This window comes from Anomaloglossus baeobatrachus, chromosome 1, assembly GCF_048569485.1.
Source record: "Anomaloglossus baeobatrachus isolate aAnoBae1 chromosome 1, aAnoBae1.hap1, whole genome shotgun sequence".
NCBI classification, from domain to species: Eukaryota; Metazoa; Chordata; class Amphibia; order Anura; family Aromobatidae; genus Anomaloglossus; species Anomaloglossus baeobatrachus.
Window position 1 is genome coordinate 471,231,373 of NC_134353.1, and position 24,584 is coordinate 471,255,956.

The window sequence follows — 24,584 nt, forward strand, 5'->3', positions numbered from 1 at the left end:
GGTGGGATCGCTGCTGCGTCGCTAAAGTGTGACGGTACCCTAACACACAGTAGCAACTGTCTCTTTGTACCTATTATCTATACGGATATTAGTCAGTCCTGAGAAGTGTTGACCTCTTCTACTATATCTATTTACTATTAGAGAAGGGGGGGTGCTGCAGGTACTGACCATTTTTGACATTTGCTGTCCCCAGCCTGAGACATAGCTATTGCTTCTTTTTAGATCTACATACTGTGGTCTGATATCTTTATTAATCTTTGTATAAATGTTGCTGTCTGGCAATACTGTGCTGATTTTATTGCACTTTGAATAGCCACCAAGATACAGAAGTGCAATCAGGTAGTTAGGAGCAGTGAGGGCGAGCCGCCGTGGAATGGGGCACCACAAATCTAGGGTGCTTAAAGCCCCATTGGTAGGTAGGACACAGAAAAGGGACAGATATACCCCTTTTGGTCCATATTACATCAATCATTTATACCTCCCTCAGACCCCTCTATAAGCCTTCCTACACCTGGCCACTGTGTGCACCTTCACACTACATGCACTTTTGTATGTTTTGATGTTTTGTCTGATTGGAAGTTTTTAATTGATTACTAATAGTTATTTATTTTTATGGGTATTCATTTCTGGTCTGTAAGCAGCCTGCAGCTGCCTAGCATTGCTGCATCCATTAGATGTGACAATCCCAGCACTTTACCCAGCTCTTTCCAATTGTCCTGGTGCAATGGCAGTCTGGATAATAAGGAATTAATGGCAGCTCTGGGGCTAGCTGCCACTAAGCCGCCCCCCCCCCCCCCTCCATCACTAATCTGTAAATTGAAAAAACACCCAAAAAATCCTTTATTTGAAATAAGACAAAGCACCTTTCTTCAGCGCTCTATTGGGAGACCCAGACGATTGGGGTATAGCTACTGCCCTCTGGAGGCCACACAAAGCACTACATTAAAAGTGCAAGGCCCCTCCCCCTCTGGCTATACCCCCCCCCGTGGTATCACGGGTTCTCCAGTTTTAGCTTTGTGTGCGAAGGAGGTCAGACATTCCATGCATAGCTCCACAGATTTTAGTCAGCAGTAGCTGCTGACTGTTTCGGATGGAAGAAAAGAGGACACATATAGTGTCCCCAGCATGCTCCCTTCTCACCCCTGGATGGTGTTGTAAGGTTGAGGTACCTATTGCTGGTACAGGGCTGGAGCCTGACATGCTGTTTTCCTTCCACATCCCCTGGTAGGGCTCTGTGGAAGTGGGATCCTGCCGGCCTCTCAGCTCTGATGCCGGGCTCCATCCACAGACCCATTAGAACCTGATGGAGACGGAGCAGGAGTACGATCAGGGACAGGCCCTGCATCATACAGGTACTCTGTGTCCCCGGCAGGCACAGACACACTCCGGGCTGGCTGGGTGTTGTAGTGCGCCGGGGACCGCAACGTGGAGTTGGTGTCCCTACAGATTACTGGGGGACTTTTTTGTGTATGGGAACGCAGCGCCGACCCCCTCTGGACCGGGCGGCGCTGCTGTGACTTGTGGTGCGCCGGGGATCCGCCGTCCGCGCTTTTACGGCGGCGGCGGTTATAAATTTAGTCCCCGGCTTTTTGGGCCTAGGACGCCGGCAGCTCCGTTTCGTTCCCGCCCCCACCCTGTCATTCAGGGTAGGGGAGAGACGCTGTTCGCTAGCAGCGACGAGGGCTGGAGCCTGATTTACATGCTCCAGCCCTCTCACTTGGCACAGAGGGAAGCAGGCTTCCCGCTCTTGGCCAGGAACGCCCAGGGCCCGCCCCCCTTCCTCTCTCGAGACGCCGGCAGCCATTACATGCATGCCTGGCTGGAGGAAGGACGCAAGGCTCTGGGAGACCTGGACTAGGGGCTATCTGGCGACCACACACCCGCTTTTTAAGCGGGCGGTAAGCGATTTTTCTGTGCTGGTCCCTCTAGTGCCTCACTGTGTATCAGTGTACTGGGTACAGATATATAGATATTGTATTTCTTGCACTGTGAGGTGCGCTTCTGGCTGCATATCCCAGATCGCTCTGTGGAAGCAGCAACATGTCATCCTCAAAACGCAAGGCGGCCAAGGCAAAAAGGGCTGTGTATACTGCGTGTGCTGCATGTGGGGCTAATCTACCAGCAGGCTCCGATGACCCCCATTGTGTGCAATGCTCCGACCCGGTGCTGCTTCGCCAGCCGGAGTCAGGAGAGGTAGCGACCCAGGCTGAGACGCTTGTAAGTTCTGCCCCGGTGACAGGGACGGACTTTGCAGTTTTTGCAGATAATATGTCTGTGTCTATGGCAAGAATCCTTGAAACCTTGCAATCTATGCATGGGACGCAGTCTCTGGGCACGGCGAGGCCTCTGTCCTCAGGTCCCCCTTACTTGGAATGTATCCAGCCCACAGGGGGGTCCCCGGCTTCACAGGCCGAGGATTATGACTCAGATGATGGCCCCAGCCACCCTAAGCGAGCTCGCTGGGAAAGACCCTCGACGTCTTCACACTGCTCAGGGTCTCAGCGCAATCAGTCTCCCTGTGATGTGTCTGATGAGAGTGATCAGGAATCCACTCCTGGAACCCCTCTCAACCTGGATACCCCGGATGGGGATGCCATGGTAAACGACCTTATCTCAGCCATCAATAGGCTGTTGGATATTTCTCCCCCAGCCCCTTCAGCAGAAGAGGCGGCTGCGGAGCAGGAAAAGTTTCGTTTCCTTTATCCCAAGCGTAAATGGAGTGCTTTGTTAGATCACTCTGACTTCAGAGAATCAATCCAGAAGCACGACGCTCACCCAGAAAGGCGTTTCTCTAAACGATCTAAAGATACGCGTTTCCCTTTCCCCCCTGAGGTGGTCAAGCGCTGGACACAGTGTCCAAAGGTAGACCCCCCGATTTCCAAACTTGCAGCTAGATCCATAGTTGCAGTGGAGGATGGCGCTTCACTTAAAGATGCCAATGACAGACAGATGGACCTTTGGTTAAAATCTGTCTATGAAGCTATCGGCGCGTCGTTTGCTCCGGCATTCGCAGCCGTATGGGCACTCCAGGCTATTTCAGCTGGCTTAGCAAAAGTGGATGCTATCATGCATCCAGCAGTGCCGCAAGTGGCGCACCTTACCACGCAGATGTCGGCGTTTGCGTCTTACGCTATCAATGCGGTCCTAGAATCTACCAGTCGCACCTCAATGGCGTCCGCCAATTCGGTAGTTTTGCGCAGAGCCTTGTGGTTAAAGGACTGGAAAGCAGATGCTGGTTCCAAAAAATGTTTAACCAGTTTGCCTTTATCTAGAGATAGACTGTTTGGCGAGCCATTGGCTGACATCATTAAGCAGTCCAAGGGTAAAGACTCCTCTTTACCACAACCCAGAACATCCAAACCTCAGCAGAAAAAGTGGCAGCAGAGGTTTCAGTCATTTCGAGGTTCGGGCAAGGCACCATTTACCTCGTCCAAAGGGACTCAGAGGACGCAAAGAAACTCAGATTCGTGGCGGACTCACACACGCCCCAAGAAAGCAAATGGAGGTACCGCTTCCAAAGCGGCTACCTCATGACTTCCAGCCCCCCCCCCTCCGCATCGCCGGTCGGGGGCAGGCTCTCCCGCTTTTCCGGCATTTGGATGTCACAGGTCAAAGACCGGTGGGTGACGGACATTTTGTCTCGCGGGTACAGAATCGAGTTCAATTCTCGTCCTCCAGCTCGGTTCTTCAGAACCTCCCCACGTCCAGACCGAGCAGATGCTCTGCTGCAGGCGGTGGATTCCCTAAAAGCGGAAGGAGTGGTTATCCCAGTCCCTTCTCAGGAACAAGGGCAAGGGTTTTACTCCAATCTCTTTGTGGTTCCAAAAAAGGACGGCTCGTTCCGTCCTGTTCTGGACCTAAAACGGCTCAACAAACATGTGCACGCCAGGAGGTTCCGGATGGAAACCCTCCGCTCTGTCATTGCCTCAATGTCCAGAGGAGACTTCCTTGCCTCAATAGACATCAAAGATGCTTATCTCCACGTGCCAATTGCTACAGAACATCAACGTTTTCTACGTTTTGTGATAGGAGACGACCATTTTCAGTTCGTAGCTCTTCCATTTGGTCTGGCGACAGCCCCACGGGTCTTCACCAAGGTCATGGCGGCGGTGGTAGCAGTCTTGCACTCTCAGGGACACTCGGTGATCCCTTACCTAGACGACTTATTGGTCAAAGCTCCCTCTCAGGAGGCATGTCAGCACAGCCTGAATGCTACGCTGGAGACTCTACAGTCTTTCGGATGGATCATCAACTTTCCAAAGTCGATCCTATCACCGACTCAGTCACTAACGTATCTTGGCATGGAGTTTCATACTCTAGCAGCGATAGTGAAGCTTCCGCTGGACAAGCAGCGGTCACTACAGACAGGGGTGCAATCTCTTCTGCAGGGCCAGTTGCATCCCTTGCGGCGCCTCATGCATTTCCTAGGGAAGATGGTGGCAGCCATGGAAGCAGTTCCCTTTGCGCAGTTTCATCTGCGCCCACTTCAATGGGACATTCTCCGCCAATGGGACGGGAAGTCAACGTCCCTGGACAGGAAAGTCTCGCTTTCCCAGACGGCCAAAGACTCTCTACAATGGTGGCTCCTTCCCACCTCATTGTCTCAGGGAAGATCCTTCCTGCCCCCATCCTGGGCAGTAGTCACGACAGATGCGAGTCTGTCAGGGTGGGGAGCAGTATTTCTCCACCACAGGGCTCAGGGGACGTGGACTCCGCAGGAGTCCACCCTTCAGATCAATGTTCTGGAGATCAGAGCAGTGTATCTTGCTCTACTGGCCTTCCAACAGTGGCTGGAAGGAAAACAGATCCGAATCCAATCGGACAACTCCACAGCGGTGGCATACATCAACCACCAAGGAGGGACGCGCAGTCGGCAAGCCTTCCAAGAAGTCCGGCGCATTCTAATGTGGGTGGAGGACAGAGCATCCACCATATCCGCGGTTCACATCCCAGGCGTAGAAAACTGGGAAGCAGACTTCCTCAGTCGCCAGGGCATGGACGCAGGGGAATGGTCCCTTCACCCGGACGTGTTTCAGGAAATCTGTCGACGCTGGGGAGTGCCGGACGTCGACCTAATGGCATCCCGGCACAACAACAAGGTCCCGGCATTCATGGCGAGGTCGCGCGATCAAAGAGCTCTGGCGGCAGACGCCTTGGTTCAAGATTGGTCGCAGTTTCAGCTCCCATACGTGTTTCCGCCTCTGGCGCTCTTGCCCAGAGTGCTACGCAAGATCAGATCCGAGTGCAGCCGCGTCATACTCGTCGCTCCAGACTGGCCGAGGAGGTCGTGGTATCCGGATCTGTGGCATCTCACGATCGGTCGACCGTGGTCACTGCCAGACCGACCAGACTTACTGTCCCAAGGGCCGTTTTTCCATCAGAATTCTGCGGCCCTGAACCTGACTGTGTGGCCATTGAGTCCTGGATCCTAGCATCTGCTGGATTATCTCAGGGAGTCGTTGCCACAATGAGACAAGCTAGAAAGTCGAATTCGGCTAAGATCTACCACAGAACGTGGAAGATTTTCTTGTCCTGGTGCTCTGCTCAGGGAGTGTCTCCCTGGCCATTTGCATTGCCCAAGTTTCTTTCCTTCCTGCAATCGGGGTTAGAAAAGGGCTTGTCGCTCAGCTCCCTTAAAGGGCAAGTTTCGGCACTATCCGTGTTTTTTCAGAAGCGTCTAGCACGTCTTCCTAAGGTGCGCACGTTCCTGCAGGGGGTCTGTCATATTGTGCCCCCGTACAAGCGACCGTTAGATCCATGGGATCTGAACAGGGTACTAGTGGCTCTCCAGAAGCCGCCCTTCGAGCCTCTGAAGGAAGTTTCCTTTTCTCGGCTGTCGCAGAAAGTGGCGTTTCTTGTTGCAATCACATCGCTTCGGCGAGTGTCTGAGCTGGCAGCTCTGTCATCTAAGGCTCCCTTCCTGGTGTTCCACCAGGACAAGGTTGTGCTGCGCCCCATTCCGGAGTTTCTTCCTAAGGTCGTATCCTCTTTTCATCTTAATCAGGATATATCCTTGCCTTCTTTTTGCCCTCATCCGGTTCACCGGTATGAAAAGGCCTTACGTTTGCTAGATCTGGTGAGAGCACTCAGAATCTACATTTCCCGCACGGCGCCCATACGCCGTGCCGATGCACTTTTCGTCCTTGTCGCTGGTCCGCGCAAGGGGTTGCAGGCTTCTAAAGCCACCCTGGCTCGATGGATCAAAGAACCAATTCTAGAGGCCTACCGTTCTGCGGGGCTTCCGGTTCCTTCAGGGCTAAAAGCCCACTCCACCAGAGCCGTGGGTGCGTCCTGGGCATTACGTCACCAGGCTTCGGCTCAACAGGTGTGCCAGGCAGCTACCTGGTCCAGTCTGCACACTTTCACCAAGCATTATCAGGTGCATACCTATGCTTCGGCGGATGCCAGCTTAGGTAGAAGAGTCCTGCAGGCGGCAGTGACACCCCCGTAGGGGAGGGCTGTTTTGCAGCTCTAACATGAGGTATTTATTTACCCACCCAGGGACAGCTTTTGGACGTCCCAATCGTCTGGGTCTCCCAATAGAGCGCTGAAGAAGAAGGGAATTTTGTTACTTACCGTAAATTCCTTTTCTTCTAGCTCTTATTGGGAGACCCAGCACCCGCCCTGTTGTCCTTCGGGATGTTTTTTTGTTGTTTGCGGGTACACATGTTGTTCATGTTGAACGGTTTTTTCAGTTCTCCGATGTTATTCGGAGTTAATTTGTTTAAACCAGTTATTGGCTTCCTCCTTCTTGCTTTGGCACTAAAACTGGAGAACCCGTGATACCACGGGGGGGGTATAGCCAGAGGGGGAGGGGCCTTGCACTTTTAATGTAGTGCTTTGTGTGGCCTCCAGAGGGCAGTAGCTATACCCCAATCGTCTGGGTCTCCCAATAAGAGCTAGAAGAAAAGGAATTTACGGTAAGTAACAAAATTCCCTTCTCTTTCACCACTTTATTCACACTCCAAAACACCCCTACAGGTCCACCATAATGTACATAAGGTCCCACGCCGATTCCAGGTTTACTACATCTGTAGTCTTCAGTGCGCGTGGTCATGGCATGTGATCACCCGCTGTGGACTTCAGTCAGAGTGAGCTGCGATGACTGGTGACATCACTGAGGTTAGCCGTGGCCGATGCTGGAGGCTCCCATAGCCCTCCACCTGAGGTGCGATCACGGAGTTCATTGAGGTCCCCAGAGGTCATGTGCCATAATTGCCCGCTGTGACTTCAGAATTAATAGACTAGTAATTGTGGTGGGACCTTGTATGGATTACGTCGCACCTGCAGGGGTGTTTCTGAGATTAATAAAATGGTGAAAGCGTGTGCTTTTTTTGTTTCATATCAAATAAAGCATTTTTTAGGTGTTTTGGGTTTTTCTTTTTTACTTAGATTAGTAATGGGGGGGTCTCATAGTTGCAATTGCCATTCTTTCTGTTAAATGGAGTCTTGGCATATTGGCCTAGCGCCCACATCAGTGGTCTGTAGTCATCAGATGTGATTTCCTATCTTCCAGAATCTGATTAGTAGGTCCAGCGCTTTATCGTGCTGCAATGATCATATTATGTCATACCTAAAATTATGAAGAGAGGTTGCTGATGGACCATTGTCCAGAAATCGATTTCCCAGTCTTTGAAAGGGAGGGCTCTGATTGTTAAACCCAACAGTGTAATTCGGGTCCTAATTTTTAAGACCAAAAAAAAAAAAATCTCAAAAATGCTCATGCTGCATACTTATTGTTTACTGGATGCTTATGACAGTGTAGTTTTATAGTGTACAATACACTATAGTTTCTTTTTGTTCCTCATGCTTGCTTTTCCATTTGAATGAGTCATTTTTGGACTAAAAACTTTTCTAAGGATAGGGCCAAAGAGGGCAGCCAAGTCACAGGTTGAGCAATTGAAAAGCTGTTTTATCCTTGTTACTGTTAGACCTGTTATGGTGACGATTTTGGTTAAAGGTAAGGTATCACGGTTTTTTATTTTTGTATTAAACATAGTGATTATGAAATAAAGTATTTTTAATTCAAAATGAAAATCGCTTATTTAGTTTTTATTTAATTCTAATTTTACTGGAGGCCATGCTGGATTTGGTGTGTGTGTGTGTGTGTGTGTGTGTGTGTGTGTGTGTGTGTGTGTGCGCGCCTGTCGACAGTTACTCACTCCTTTATGGCAACCCCTGTGCATAGAGAACAGTGGTCGGGATCCGACCCTTCAGTAACGTTACAGTAGGCATCTGCTGTGACCTGGATGCGCTCCCTGGGCTGTCCAGATCACAGCAGAGGACGGAGATCAGCGCCATCATTGTGGAGCTCACAGCCAAGTCAACCGCCGGGATGTGTGAGTACAGGCCGCCTCCCCTTTCCCCGTTACAGTCTCCGATGACGCCCCCTCCCTCCGCTCTACCCAACCCCCGCTCTGCCCGCCGCTGCGTGTGTTTGTGTGCCACTGCATGTGAGTACCGCCGCTGCTACCTTCTGCTGAGCCGTGTATCTAATCCTATCCTGTGTGATACTGTCTGCTGAGCCGTGTATCTAATCCTATCCTGTGTGATACTGTCTGCTGTCCTTGGTGACACTTTAGACATTTGTGGTCACCAACAAAATGGCTCTGCACTGTGTCCCTACATGTCATTCTCTGTAATCTGTTGGAAACACTCAGATTGGGAGGGGGGAGCTGTGACATCACACACAGGAGAGCAGACTCCGCCCACTTTACTGCAGCTGTAATACAAGCTTTATCTACAGTGGGATTTCTATAGGATTTCAGAAGCTGCTCCCCCTAGTTTTTAACAGTGGAAAATATCAAACTTTTCTTAATTTTTTTTATATTTTGCTCAATTTAAAACAAATAATATTTAAACAAAACATACATTACTTTACATTTTTTCAGTTATTGAATTTTTTTTTTTCTTGACTACACCTTCCCTTTAAGCATCGAGGTTTTAGTAGCTATGGGTAGCAGCCCCTTTCTCTTGCACCAGTTTTAATAAGTTTTCCATGCTATTTACACTCAGCATTTCTAGTAGGATCTTTGAAGAACATGTAATTTTCCCTGAATGGTGAATTTCGATTTGTACAATAAATCTGATTTTATTTATTTTTTTTTCCTCCCTTACATAGGTTTCTGTTCCTGGGAAGTTAATCCATCGATCTGTAACTTGGACGATCAGCTGAAATTATTTGTCTCTCGTCATTCAGCCACTTTCTCCGCAGAGATTAAAGGTACAATTGTCTCAAGGAATTGTTTCCTTCCGTATTTAATACACCTTAAAAAATAGAACATGTGAAACTTGTGGACTTTTCATACACATTGGAAGAGAGACACAAGGGCTTATTTGCTTATGGAGTTGATGCACCACTTCTCCAAAATCTTGCAAACAGTAGGGCCCATTCCTTAAGGCTTGTCTCCTACACCTGTCTTAATAAATGGGCCGCTGTAGTGCGATGCGACTATTCCATTAGGAGGCGTATACAGAATTAGTTGCTATACTGGTTTTTGTGATAAATACTATTACAGCATATCTGATGGAGTTGTTCAGCAAACGCACAACATATTTAATGTAAAAACGTTTACAACTTATGCCATTGTGGATGTCGATAGTTATTGACTAAACTGGGAGATAACATGGTGCCTAAATTGGGTGCTCTGGTAGTGTCATTACAGCCCTGCGTCAATATCTGTATGATTGTGAGTCAATGAAGGAACATATTTAGAATATCTGATTGCAGTAAACTCACTATGCACTGACAAAAGATGATTTGAAAGGGTTGTCCACTATTGGAGAGCAGCTTAATACTGGACCATATTAATATAAAAGATTGTACTCGCCTCCCACAACATCACCGTTCTAGGGAGGGAAGTGACTTGTCGTTTGGCTTAACTCAGTGGTCCACCTCTGCCACCCACAAAGATGGACACACACTAGACCTTATCTTCACCCGCCTCTGTCCCCTTTCTGACTTCACAACTTCCCCCCTCCCCCTATCTGACCACCATCTTCTGACCTTTTCAGCCCTGTCCTCCTCACCTACCCCCCCTGTCCAGCACCTAGCACATCCCCGCAGAAACCTTGCACACCTCAACATGCACACCCTCGCCGACTCTATCCTCCCACTGTCCTCCATATCGTCCCTCCACGACACAGACAGCGCCACCACTTTCTACAACACCACCCTCACATCAGCTATTGATTCAGTCGCTCCCCTTGTGCATGCCAGAGTGAGACGAATCAATAGACAGCCCTGGCACAACAGCCTCACTAAAAAACTTCGGCAAAGGTCTAGGGCTGCAGAGCGGCGGTGGAAGAAAACGCACTCCCAGGAAGACTTCACCACATTCAAAAATGCAATTCACACATTTCGCTTGGCCCTTACCTCGGCTAAACAGGAATACTTCAGAAACCTCATATCCTCTTTAACACACAACCCCAAACAGCTCTTCAATACTTTCAACTCCCTCCTTCGCCCACCACTGCCCCCTCCAACCTCCCTCATTTCTGCAGAAGACTTTGCCACCTATTTCCAAGAAAAAATCGACCTAATAAGGCAAGTCTTCTCTGCTCAGCCACCACAACCCCTTCATGTAGCTGACCACTGCCCCTCTCCCATAAACTTCCTCCCCACCATCACCGAAGGAGAGCTTGCACGTCTTCTCTCAAAAGCGCACCTCACCACCTGCGCACTTGACCCCATGCCATCCCACCTCCTTCCCAACCTCACCACCATCCTTACTCCAGCCTTAACCCACCTCTTCAACCTATCTTTAACGACTGGAACCTTCCCCTCTGCCTTTAAACATGCAACAGTCACACCTATCCTAAAGAAACCTTCCCTCGATCCAACCTCTACTACCAGCTATCGCCCCATATCACTACTCCCACTTGCCTCAAAACTCCTGGAACAGCATGTCCATGCTGAACTTTCCTCCCACCTCTCCTCTAACGCTCTCTTTGACAACCTACAGTCCGGCTTCCGTCCACATCACTCTACCGAAACTGCCCTGACTAAAATCACAAATAACTTGCTTACTGCCAAAGCGAACAAACACTTCTCTATACTCCTACTCCTAGACCTGTCCTCAGCCTTCGATACCGTTGACCACTCCCTCCTGTTACAGACCCTCTCTTCCCTTGGTGTCAGAGATCTTGCCCTCTCTTGGATCTCTTCATACCTCTCAAATCGCACTTTCAGTGTCTCCCACTCTCACACAACCTCTTCATCCCACCATCTCTCTGTTGGCGTCCCTCAAGGCTCTGTCCTAGGACCCCTACTTTTCTCTATCTACACATTTGGCCTAGGACAACTCATAAAGTCCCATGGCTTCCAATACCACCTATATGCCGACGACACCCAGATCTACCTCTCTGGCCCAGATGCCACATCTCTGCTGTCCAAAATCCCGAAATGTCTATCTGCTATATCCTCCTTCTTCTCCTCTCGCTTCCTAAAGCTCAATGTGGCCAAAACTGAACTAATCATCTTTCCTCCGTCTCACCTACACTCTCCACCTGATCTATCTATTACAATAAATAACACCACGCTCTCGCCAGTACCCAAAGTTCGCTGCCTCGGAGTGACCTTTGACTCTGCCTTATCCTTCATACCACACATCCAGTCCCTCACCACCTCCTGCCGTCTTCAACTCAAAAATATTTCCAGAATCCGCCCTTTCCTCAATTTGCAATCTACTAAAATGCTAGTGCATGCCCTCATAATCTCCCGCCTCGACTACTGTAACATCCTCCTCTGTGGCCTCCCTGCCAACACGCTCGCCCCTCTCCAGTCCATCCTTAACTCTGCTGCCCGACTTATCCACCTCTCTCCTCAATACCACCCCGCTTCTCCCCTCTGCATGTCCCTCCACTGGCTTCCAATCTTCCACCGTATCCAATTCAAACTTCTAACACTGACCTACAAAGCTGTGCATAATCTTTCCCCTCCGTACATCTCCGAACTACTCTCCCACTACACTCCAACACGTCACCTCCGGTCCTCCCAAGATCTCCTCCTCTCTCATTCGCTCCTCACGCAACCGACTCCAAGACTTCTCCCGAGCATCCCCAGTCTCCTGGAACTCGCTGCCTCAACACGTCAGACTATCCCCTACCCTTGCAAACTTCAAACGGAACCTGAAAACTCATCTGTTCAGAAATGCCTACAATCTACAATGAACTCGCTGCCGCCCGACCACCGTGCGGAGCTGCCGCCCGACCACCGTGCGGAGCTGCCGCCCGACCACCGTGCGGAGCCGCCGCCTGACCTACACCCCACCTATTGTCTCCTCCCCATAATCCTATAGAATGTAAGCCCGCAAGGGTAGGGCCCTCTTCCCTCTGTACTAGTCTGTCTACTGTAACTTGTATACGTATTTTGTATGTAACCCCCTTCTCATGTACAGCACCATGGAATTAATGGTGCTCTATAAATAAATAATAATAAATAATAAATAAATATTCAGGCTGCAGCCAATGGACGGGCCTCTAATCGGCTGCAGTCTTTACTATTTTGTCAGAGCCGATGTCTACCCTGATGGAATATAGGTGAGATGTAACTTCATGTACGTCACAAGTCACTTTGCTTTCTGGGAACAGTGGAACAGACATTGCTGGAATGGCACAGCTCTGTGAGGTGAGCATGTGCGGTTTTTAAAGTAATCTGGGTCCTGTTCCAATTAAGCTGGGCTAGTCCAGATGTGGACCATGTCTTTAAATATCTAAATTTCCCTTGTTTTAAGTTTGCCATAATTTGTTTTGTAAGACAATAAATTTTAAAGGGAAGGTATTGCTGTTTTTTATTTTTGTATTAAAAATAGTGATTATGAAATCAAGTATTTCTAATACAAAATGAAAATCGCAGCTTTAGTTTTTATTTCATTCTAATTTTACTGGAGGCACTGGGGGCTGCCATGCTGGATTTGCTGTGTAACGACAGTAACTCCTTCCTTTATGGCAGTCCCTGTGCATAAAGAACAGGGGTCGGAATCCGACCCCTTTGCTAACAGTAAAGTGGGCGTCTGCTGGGACTTGGACGCGCCCCCCTGGGCTGTCCAGATCAGAGGGAGGAGATCGGCGCCATCATTGTGGAGCTCACAGCGTATGCTGTTTGCGCCACTTAACCCGTCAACCGCCGGGATGTGTGAGTATGGACCCTCCCCCTGCCGTTACCATCACCAATGACACCCCCCTCCCTCCTCTCTGACCGCCGCCGCTGCTGTGTGTGCACGCATCTGCTATGTCTGTGTGCCTCGGCGCTGCTACAGTCTCCAAAAACACCCTTCCGTCTGTCACCTATCGGCCTGTGTGTGTACCGGTGATACTGTCTGCAGGGCTGTGTATCCAATCCTATCCTGTGTGATACTGTCTGCACAGCTGTGTATCCAATCCTATCCTGTATGATACAGCAACTCAGCAGACAATATCTAAGCCTATCCTGTGTGATACTGTCTGCTGAGCTGCGTATCTAATCCTCTCCTGTGTGATACTGTCTGCTGAGCTGTGTATCTCCTCTCCTGTGTGATATTGTCTACGGAGTTGTGTATCTAATCCTGTGTGATATTCCTGCTGTCCTTGGTGACACTTTAGACATTTCTGGTCACCAACAAAATGGCTCTGTACTATGTCCCTACATGTCATTCTCTGTTATCTGTTGTAAATCCTCAGATTGGGAGGGGGGAGGTGACATCACACACAGGAGAGCAGACTCCGCCCACTTTTACTGCAGGCTGTAATGTGAGCTTTTTATACAGTGGAATTTCTGTAGGATTTCAGAAGCTGCTCACCCTAGTGTTTAACAGTGGAAAATATCAAACTTTTCAATTTATTTTTTTTTTTTTTTTTTTTAGATTTTGCATAATTAAAAAAAAAATATTTAAACAAAACATTTAAACAGTATTACTTTACATTTTTTTCCAGTAATTTTTTTTTTTTTTTTTTTTTTTGACGATACCTTCCCTTTTTAAGTTTGTTTTTTCCTATGTGTGATGTGCTTGACCTTATTAAAGGGAACCAATCACCAGGATTTTCGTATATAACCTAAAGCCAATGCTATACTATCACTATCAGGCTGATTCTATACATACAGTGCCTTGCAAAAGTATTCGGCCCCCTTGAATTTTTCAACCTTTTCCCACATTTCAGGCTTCAAACATAAAGAGAGAAATTTTAATGTTATGGTGAAGAATCAACAACAAGTGGGACACAATTGTGAAGTTGAACAAAATTTTGTGCTTATTTTAAAGTTTTATAAAAAATAATAAACTGAAAATTGGTGCATGCAATATTATTCGTCCTCTTTAAGTTAATACTCTTTAGCACCACCTTTTTCTGCGATTACAGCTGAAAGGCGCTTGGGGTATTTGTCTATCAGTTTTGCACATGGAGAGGTGAAATTCTCGCCCATTCTTCCTTTGTAAACAGCTGGAGCTGAGTGAGGTTGGATGGAGGCGTTTGTGAACAGCAGTTTTCAGCTCTTTCCACAGATTCTCGATTAGATTCAGGTCTGGACTTTGACTTGGCCATTCTAACACCTGGATACATATCTTTGTGAACCATTCCATTGTAGATTTTGCTTTATGTTTGGGATCATTGTCTTGTTGGAAGACAAATCTCCGTCCTAGTCTCAGGTCTTTTGCAGACTCCAACAGGTTTTCTTCAAGAATGGTCCTGTATTTGGCTTCATCCATTTTCCCATCATTTTTAACCATCTTCCCTCTCCCTACTGAAGAAAAGCAGGCCCAAACCATGATGCTTCCACCACCATGTTTGACAGTGGGGATGGTGTGTTCAGGGTGATCAGCTGTTACTTTTACGCCAAACATCGTTTGGTATTGTGCCAAAATAGTCCGATTTTGGTTTCATCGGACCAGAGCACTTTCTTCCACATGTTTGGTGTCTCCCAGGTGGCTTGTGGCAAACTTTAAATGACACGTTTTATGGATATATTAAGAGAAATGGCTTTCTTCTTGCCACTCTTCCATAAAGGCCATATTTGTGCAGTGTATGACTGATTGTTGTCCTATGGACAGACTCTCCCACCTCAGCTGTTGATCTCTGCAGTTCATCCAGAGTGATCATGGGCCTCTTGGCTGCATCTCTGATCAGTCTTCTTGTTTGAGATGAAAGTTTGGATGGACGGTCGGGCCTTGGTAGATTTGCAGTGGTATGATACTCCTTCCATTTCAATATGATCACTTACACAGTGCTCCTTGGGATGTTTAAAGTTTTGGAAATTTTTTTGTAACCAAATCCGGCTTTAAACTTCGGACCTGCCTGTTGTGTTCCTTGGGTTTCATGATGCTCTCTGTGCTTTAACCCATTCACGACCGCGTGCAGTAAAGTTACGTACTTTTTTAACGTGACTTAACGACCAGGGACGTAACTTTACTGGTTAAAGTTCATTTGATTGCCGTGGCCATAGCAACGGCTTTCAAATGATGTCCCCTGCGGTTTCTTACAGCAGGGGACCTTTGCTTGACCCCAGGGGGGGTGGCATCGCCACCCCCTTTCGACGATCATTGTGATTGGCTGTTCAAATCTGAACCGCCAACCACATCGATCGCATTGGTTCCAGCTAAAACAATGCCTAAATCAGTGCGATCCTGTGAGACCTTGCTATGAGGTCCTGCAGCAGATCATAGCAGGAGATCAAACATGGCACCCCCCAGCTCCTGCAGCACTGATTGGAGCGATCGTGCTATGACGCGCAATCGCTCCAATCAGTGTGCAGTGGGGTGGTCTGATCTGGAGGTGACCGCCCTCCCCAGGCTTGTGTTGGCCTGAGGAGCCCTCCCCCAGCATGTCTGCGGTGAGAACCGGCTGGTACTTATAGTACCACGCCGACGTTTCTACCGCCGACGCTCCTGCTCCCCGTGAGTATTGCGTGCTCCCGTGATGGTACCTGCCCGTGCTGAAGTTTTCCCCACCCCCCCCCCGCGATCTCTGCCTCTCCGGTTTCCCCCTCCCCCTCTCCATCTGCTGTCCCTCTACCTGCCTTCACCGGGCCGTCCGAGATCTTCACTGTTCCGATCACATCTGCCTCCATTGCTGGGTCCTTCCTGGGTCCTCACACATAAGCTGTCCAACTTCTTGCCTGCTGCTCCTGTAATAAGCTGTCCACTTGCTGCCTTCTATTCCTCCTGCAGTTCCTCTGGTCAGTGATCCTCCTGCTAATCCTCTGGGTACTGTGAGGTATAACTTTTTTTTTTTTGTGTATCCCCTGTCCGTTTTTACCTCATCTGTCTGTGCATCCCGAGCCGAGCGCTGATCAGTGATGCAGGTAACGTATCTGCATCGATGGTCAATTTTCGGCGGGACTTTTTTTTTTTTTTCTCTTGCACCTCAGCTGTGTGTGCGTCCTGCAGCGGCCGAGCGCTGATCAGTGATGCACATAACGTATCTGAATCAGTGCTCCATTTTTGGCTTCACTTTTTTTTTTTTCCTTGTATCCTGTCACTTTTTGTATCTCATCCATCCATGCGTCTTGCAGCGGCCGATTAGTGCATGGCGTCTGTGCGTTTGAAAAGTCAAATGGCGCTCCTTCTCTTCCAAGCCCTTCTGTGCGCCCAAACAATTACTTTCCACCACATATGTGGTATCTGAGTACTGAGGAGAAATTGCACAAGAAATGTTATGGTGCATTTTTTTTCCAGATACCCTTGTAAAAAAAAAAAAAAACTACCTGGTTGAAGCAAAAATTTTGTGAATTTAAAAAAAAGTTTCACGACTCAACGTTATCAACTTCTGTAGAGCCCCGGGGGGGATACAAGGGGCTCACCAAACATCTAGATAAATTCATTGAGGGGTCTAGTTCCAAAATGGGGTCACTTGTGGGGGAGATCCACTGTTTAGGCACCATAGGGGGTTTCCAAACATGACATGGTGTCCGCTAATGATTCCAACCAATTTTGCTTTCAAATGGCGCTCCTTCCCTTCTGAGCCCCGCCATGCGCCCAAACAATTTCTTTCCACCACATATGAGGTATTGGTGTACTCGGGAGAAATTGCACAATACGTAATATGGCATCTTTTTTCCTGATACCCTTGTGGAAAAAAAAGGTACCTGTTGAAGTAACAGTTTTGTGGTTAAAAAAAATTGTATTCATGGCTCAACGTTATCAACTTCTGTGAATCCCCTGGGGGTTCAAAAGGCTCACCAAACATCTATATACATTTCTTGAGGGGTCTAGTTTCCAAAATGGGGTCACTTGTGGGTGAGCTCCATTGTTTAGGCAACTCAAGGGGTCTCCAAACCCGACATGGTGTCTGCTAATGAGTCCAGCTTATTTTGCATTCAAAAATTCGAATGTTCTCCCTCCATTTAGAGCCCTGACGTGTGCCCAGACAATTGATTTTTTTACCACATATAGCGTATTGTCGTACAATAAATTTCATGGTGCATTTTCTTTTTCCTGATAGCTTTTTTTTCCACAAGGGTAACTGGTTGAAGCAACAGTTTTGTGATAAATTTATTTTTTTTTTTCTCAGTTTCCCGACTCAGTTATAAACTTCTGTGAAGTCCGCAAATGCTCTAAGTGCTCAACAAACATCTAGATAAATTCCTTGAGGGGGTATGGTTTCCAAAATGGGGTCACTTGTGAGGGAGCTCCATTGTTTAGGCACCTCAAGGGGTCTCCAAACCCTACATGGCATCCGCTAATGAGTCCAACTAATTTTGCGTTCAAAAATTCGAATGGCGCTAGTTCCCTTCAGAGCCCTGCTGTTTGCCCAAACAATTGATTTTTACTACATATGAGGTATCAGCGTACTCAGGAGAAATTGCGCAATAAAATTTTATGGTGCACTTTTTTCTCCCTTGTGAAAATGTAAAGTTTTATGGCTAAAGTAACTTACTTTTTTTGTGTACAAAAAAAAAAAAAAAAATTCATTTTTTTTCCTTCCACATGGCTTTGGTTCCTCTGAAACACCTAAAGGGTTAATAAACTTATTAATTTCCTTTTGAGCAGTGTTGAGGGGTGTAGTTTTTAGAATGGGGTCACTTTTGGGTATTTTCTGTCACCTAGGCCTCTGTCACTTCAAATGTGATGTGGTCCCTAAAAAAAAGAATGTTGTAAATTATGTTGGAAAAATGAGAAATTGCTGATAAACTTTGACCCCTTCTAACTTCCTAACGAAAAAAAAAAAATGTTTAGAAAATTGCGCTGATGTAAAGTGACAAGTGGGAATTGTTATTTAGCAACTATTTTGTGTGACATAATTCTCGGATTTATAGGCATAAAATTTCAAAGTTTAAAAATTTGAAAATTGCCAAATTTCCACAAACGCAAAAAATATTGGCCTAAATTTACCAGTATCATGAAGTAATGGTATTAAAGAAGTTGTCCAGTTACCAAAACTGATTTTTTTTTTTCTGATAAATCTTGCTAATATGTGCCCCTCAACACATCTATTATGTTTTTTCAGCAAAATTACCTTTCATTGTGCACTAGCAGCACATGCTCATTGCTGGCTCCAGCTCTGATGGGGTTAATCTCTCCTCTGACTTCCTGTGTTCAGTTCCTACAAGTCCCAGAATTCTTTGTGGCTCTAGGGCGGTGTCTGGCTTATCTAACACACCCATTGTGTCTAATACACCCACTCTGCTCCCACCCAAACCCTCCTCCCTGCCTCTTCCCAGTGGATGTGCACTCAGAGAAATCACAGATACAGCAGCTCTGCACAGCCAGGGGAAGAAAGTGTGTGCGCGTGTATATACAGTGTGTGTGCGCATATATACAGTGTGTGTGTGTATATACAGTGTGTGTGTTAGTGTGTATGTGTGTGTGTATGTCATACTCGCCTGTCTGCAGGGTCCCGGTGCCATGCCTGCTTCCAGCCCCTGTCTCGGTCCCGCCGCTTCGGCTGTGTGCAGTCTCCCCGGTGCATGCACGAAGCTTGCAGGACCTGGCCGTGGATCACCTGATGCAGTCACCTGACGCATCAGCTGATCGTAGTCTCGCCGGCTTTTTCTTGCCCGGCCGGCTATCAGCTGATCCTGCCGTCAGGGGACTTCATCAGCTGATGACCGGCAGCTCCTGCAGTGATGGGCCAGGATCAGACTCCGCTCCAGGAGCTGCCGGTCATCAGCACAGACGTGAGTATTTATTTATTTTTTTTTTTTGCACTGATGCATCAGCTGATTGTATAATCGGCTTTTATACAATCAGCTGATGTATGATGTGATTCACATCCTTTATCCTGACACATCATCTGATCGCTTTGCCTTCCTTCCAGCAAACCGATCAGATGATATTGGATCCGGATTGGACGGCGCGGGACCCTGATCCAGGATTACTGCGGAGGGGGGTTTATTTCAATAAAGATGGAGTCACTAATTGTGTTGTGTTTTATTTCTAATAAAAATATTTTTCTGTGTGTTGTGTTTTTTTTTTTTTTTTTTTTTATCATTACTAGAAATTCATGGTGGCCATGTCTAATATTGGCGTGACACCATGAATTTCGGGCTTAGGGCTAGCTGATAATATACAGCTAGTCCTAACTCCATTATTACCCGGCTAGCCACCCGGCATCAGGGCAGCTGGAAGAGTTGGATACAGCGCCAGAAGATGGCGCTTCTATGAAAGCGCCATTTTCTGGGGTGGCTGCGGACTGCAATTCGCAGTGGGGGTGCCCAGAAAGCATGGGCACCCTTCACTGTGGATTCCAATCCCCAGCTGCCTAGTTGTACCTGGCTGGACACCAAAATTAGGCGAAGCTCACGTCATTTTTTTTTTAAATTATTTCATGAAATTCATGAAATAATTAAAAAAAAAAAAGGGCTTCTCTATATTTTTGGTTCCCAGCCGAGTACAACTAGGCAGCTGGGGGTTGGGGGCAGCCCGTACCTGCCTGCTGTACCCGGCTAGCATACAAAAATATGGCGAAGCCCACGTCATTTTTTTTTTTCTTTTTGGGTAAAAAACTGCATACAGTCCTGGATGGAGGATGCTGAGCCTTGTAGTTCTGCAGCTGCTGTCTGCTCTCCTGCATACAATGAACATTTTGAATAAGGAAATGACATCAGACCTTTTTTATTTTTTTCATCAACAATCTTTAATGGCATTGTGCACTGATTAAAAACGCAGTGAGCAAAAACGCAGCAAAAAAGGCACCAAATCGCGGCAAAAACGTGACATGCAGCATCCGGTCACCTGCACTACAAGTGCCAGAGTGGAGAAAGATAGTGACATGCAGTACACTGTGTCAGAGCAGAGCATGTCACTGTCTCCACTCCGCTGACCTCACAGCCCGTACACGCTGCGATGGATGCAGGGGGACACAGAACAAGTAATCGGCCGACACTGGAGTCATCTGATTACTTGGGATGAATTGAGCAGTAAAATGCTCTGGTGCTCGATGGGCGAAGCCCATGCCGTTTTTTTAAAAAAAAAAATTAATTAAAAATAAAAAATAAAAAAAATCACATTGTTTGTGGGCTCCCGCTGCATTTTCTGTTGCTAAGGGTAACCAAAGCAGCTACTGGCTGCTAGCCCCCGCTGCTTGGTGTTACTTTCACTGGCAATAGAAATGCAGGGAAGCATTTTTTTTTTTATAAAGGTAATAATTAAAAAAAAAAAATGACATGGGCTTCGCCGAATTTTTGAGTCCAGCCAGGTACAACTAGGCAGCTGGGGATTGGAATCCGCAGTGAAGGGTGCCCAAACTTTCTGGGCCCCCCGCTGCGAATTGCAGTCCACAGCCGCCCCAGAAAATGGCGCTTTTATAGAAGCGCCATCTTCTGGCGCTGTATCCAACTCTTCCAGTGGCCCTGGTGGCAGGTGGCACGCTGGGTAATAAGGGGTTAATACCAGCTATGTTTTACCCGCTGGTATAAGGCCCGAGATTCTAAATGTCAGGCCAAGGTTGACCTGGCCATTAAGAATCTCCAATAAAGGGTTAAAAAAAAAAAAGACCACACAGAGAAAAATACTTTATTAGAAATAAATACACAGACACAGTAGGGACTCCATGTTTATTACTCCCTCTCACCCCTCCACGATGCAGAGATTTCTGTACTGACCATGCCAGGAGAGAGCGAGGGAAAAGAGAGCGAGCGAGGGGGGGGGAGGAAAAGAAAGCGAGCGGGGGGGGGGAAGAGAGGAAGAGAGCGAGCGGGGGGGGAAAGAGAGCGAGCGGGGGGGGAAAGAGCGAGCGGGGGAGAAGAGAGCGAGGGGGAGGAAAAGAGCGAGGGGGGAGGAAAAGAGCGAGGGGGGAGGAAAAGAGCGAGGGGGGAGGAAAAGAGCGAGGGGGGAGGAAAAGAGCGAGGGGGGAGGAAAAGAGCGAGGGGGGAGGAAAAGAGCGAGGGGGGAGGAAAAGAGCGAGGGGGGAGGAAAAGAGCGAGGGGGGAGGAAAAGAGCGAGGGGGGAGGAAAAGAGCGAGGGGGGAGGAAAAGAGCGAGGGGGGAGGAAAAGAGCGAGGGGGGAGGAAAAGAGCGAGGGGGGAGGAAAAGAGCGAGGGGGGAGGAAAAGAGCGAGGGGGGAGGAAAAGAGCGAGGGGGGAGGAAAAGAGCGAGGGGGGAGGAAAAGAGCGCAGGGGGGAGGAAAAGAGCGCAGGGGGGAAAGAGAGCGAGCGCAGGGGGGGAAAGAGAGCGAGCGCAGGGGGGGAAAGAGAGCGAGCGCAGGGGGGGAAAGAGAGCGCAGGGGGGAGGAAAAGAGAGCGAGCGGGGGGGGGGAGGAAAAGAGAGCGAGCGGGGGGGGGGAGGAAAAGAGAGCGAGCGGGGGGGGGGGAGGAAAGAGAGCGAGCGGGGGGGGGGGAGGAAAAGAGAGCGAGCGGGGGGGGGGAGGAAAAGAGAGCGAGCGGGGGGGGGGAGGAAAAGAGAGCGAGCGGGGGGGGGGGAGGAAAAGAGAGCGAGCGGGGGGGGGGGAGGAAAAGAGAGCGAGCGGGGGGGGGGGAGGAAAAGAGAGCGAGCGGGGGGGGGGGGAGGAAAAGAGAGCGAGGGGGGGGGGGAGGAAAAGAGAGCGAGCGGGGGGGGGGGAGGAAAAGAGAGCGAGCGGGGGGGGGGAGGAAAAGAGAGCGGGGGGGGGGGAGGAAAAGAGAGCGAGCGGGGGGGGGAGGAAAAGAGAGCGAGCGGGGGGGGGGAGGAAAGGAGAGCGAGCGGGGGGGGGGAGGAAAGGAGAGCGAGCGGGGGGGGGGGAGGAAAAGAGAGCGAGCGGGGGGGGGAGGAAAAGAGAGCGAGCGGGGGGGGGGGGAAAAGAGAGCGAGCGGGGGGGGGGAGGAAAAGAGAGCGAGCGGGGGGGGGAGGAAAAGAGAGCGAGCGGGGGGGGGAGGAAAAGAGAGCGAGCGGGGGGGGGGGAGGAAAAGAGAGCGAGCGGGGGGGGGGAGGAAAAGAGAGCGAGCGGGGGGGGGGAGGAAAAGAGAGCGAGCGGGGGGGGGAGGAAAAGAGAGCGAGCGGGGGGGGGGAGGAAAAGAGAGCGAGCGGGGGGGGGGAGGAAAAGAGAGCGAGCGGGGGGGGGAGGAAAAGAGAGCGAGCGGGGGGGGGAGGAAAAGAGAGCGAGCGGGGGGGGGAGGAAAAGAGAGCGAGCGGGGGGGGGAGGAAAAGAGAGCGCGGGGGGGGGGGAGAGAGCGCGGGGGGGGGGGGAAAGAGAGCGCGGGGGGGGGGGAAAGAGAGCGCGGGGGGGGAGGAAAAGAGAGCGCGGGGGGGGGGGAGGAAAAGAGAGCGCGGGGGGGGCAGAGAAGGATAAGAGGGGGGCAGAGAAGAGGGGGAGAAGATTGGGGGGAGAGAAGAGAGTGGGGAAAGAACAGGGGGGGGGCAGAGGTGCCTAGTCACCAACACCAACTGTCTCCACTCTGTGACTTGTGGTGCAGGTGACAGAGTGCAGACAGTTGGTCCCATGCAGCAGGACAGATGGCAGAGCACAGCGGTGACATGCCTGCCAGTGTCTTGCTGCTGGGAGGAGCAGATGATCACACTGCCCCGACACCGGCCGCTCTCCTGACATCGCAGCAGAGCGGGCGGGTGGACAGTGTGAGCACATACTTACGTGCAGGGGGGGATTCAGTTAAAGACCCCCCCTGTACTGCACACTGGCGCCCCGTGTCTCAGCCTCTCTGCAGGACGCCGGCTCCACAGTGACGTCCTCCGGCTCCTCCCCTCGATGCTGGGCTGTGACGTGCGGTAGTCACCGCCCACAGCCCTGTCACTCAATCTGAGTGGCGCCGGCATCCTGTGACGTACCCGTCTTGTTTGAGAGCCCGGAAATGCCGGGACGTCAGAGGATGCCGGCGGCCACAGCTCCAGGGGGTCATGTGACTGGCACTGAGCGTGCAGGATAGCGCCGCTCAGTGCCAGAACTGGAAACAGAAGGCAATGGAGAAGACGCCTAGAAAGGTAAGTAGAGCTCATACAGAAAATAAAAAAAATGGGTGAACCACCCCTTTAAAGATCTATATGACGATCACCTGTGAAAATTTCCCCAGAAGCCTGATCTCGGTGCAGAGAAATTGTATAGAACTCCTTTGAGCATGGGACTTTTCAGTTCATGACTAAGACCACTATGGTGGTTGAAACGCGTAGCACGTGTCCCCCTCCCTGCGTGGAATGAGGTTTTTACTATTGACCGATGGAATGATTGTTGTTTAATAAACGCGCAATTTTGAAATTATCCTGAAGTCCGTGGTGCATCGCAGGAGAAAAAAAAATTTTGTTTGTTTTTTCCTATTACTACAAGAAAGGGACAAGGATGGGCACACTCCTACAGGATGGTGACAACAAGAATGGGCACATTACTGCAGGATGGGCATACAGGATGGAGACAAGGATGGAAACACTACCACTTTTTTCAGCATCAAAAATGTGTGTTATATAATCGCAAAAAAGGTGCACATTTGTTATAATAGACAAAATAAAAATGTGGAAAAACGTGATCCAAAGGTGTATAGAAAAAAAGTTCCAATTAAAATATCACTTTGTCCTGAAATGAATGCGCCCCCCCAAATTACACTGGGGAACAATTTGAAAAAAAATTTCTGTTGACTTATACTAAAATTGGCATGCTGATTCCAAAAATGTAGTCAGTTTTTTTTTCTATCACGTCATGTTTTTCCTCCTCAACTTACCTGCCATAGAAGCACAATTGCACTGATTTCTGTAATAAGACTTGTTATCTGAGTACAATTCGACTCATATAAAGCTACGTGGCAACTTGTAAGAGTAGTCACAACTGAGACAGTGTGGTGAGAGGTGTGTGCAGCTCCCAATACGTCATAATTATCAATATTAAAAAAAAAAACACTTTTTAGGTACAGTAGTTTACATATTTTTGAGAAGACAAAAATCCTATAGTTCAAAAACTTGATGTGATAGAGAAAAACTGAGATCATTTCTGGATTCAGCATCCAAAAATTAAGAACAGTTGTCTGACCTAACTCCTAAAAAAATTGTGTTCCCCAGTGTTATTTATCGTTTTTCTATGTGCGGCCCTTATGCCCAGCCAAGTTTGAGACCCCTGTCCTAAGGGCTTGTGCACACAACTATATTTTTGGTCTAAGTACTATCCATTAAAAAAAACAAAAACTGTTTGCACTCGGCCAATGGTATTTAATAGGGCAGTGCAGTTGACCGCTTTCATTCACCGACAATCTCTGAAAAAAAT

At 48.8% G+C, this 24,584-nt stretch overlaps 1 protein-coding gene across 1 annotated transcript in view; it reads left to right on the top strand.

Moving 5' to 3' along the window:
• Positions 1-24,584, top strand: part of MAP1S (microtubule associated protein 1S) — a 79,226-nt gene that overhangs the window by 18,188 nt on the left and 36,454 nt on the right. Inside the window, exon 2 of the mRNA XM_075314755.1 lies at positions 9,122-9,223. Within this exon, the coding sequence (XP_075170870.1) occupies positions 9,122-9,223 (102 nt within the window). The remainder of the gene's footprint in view (positions 1-9,121; positions 9,224-24,584) is intronic.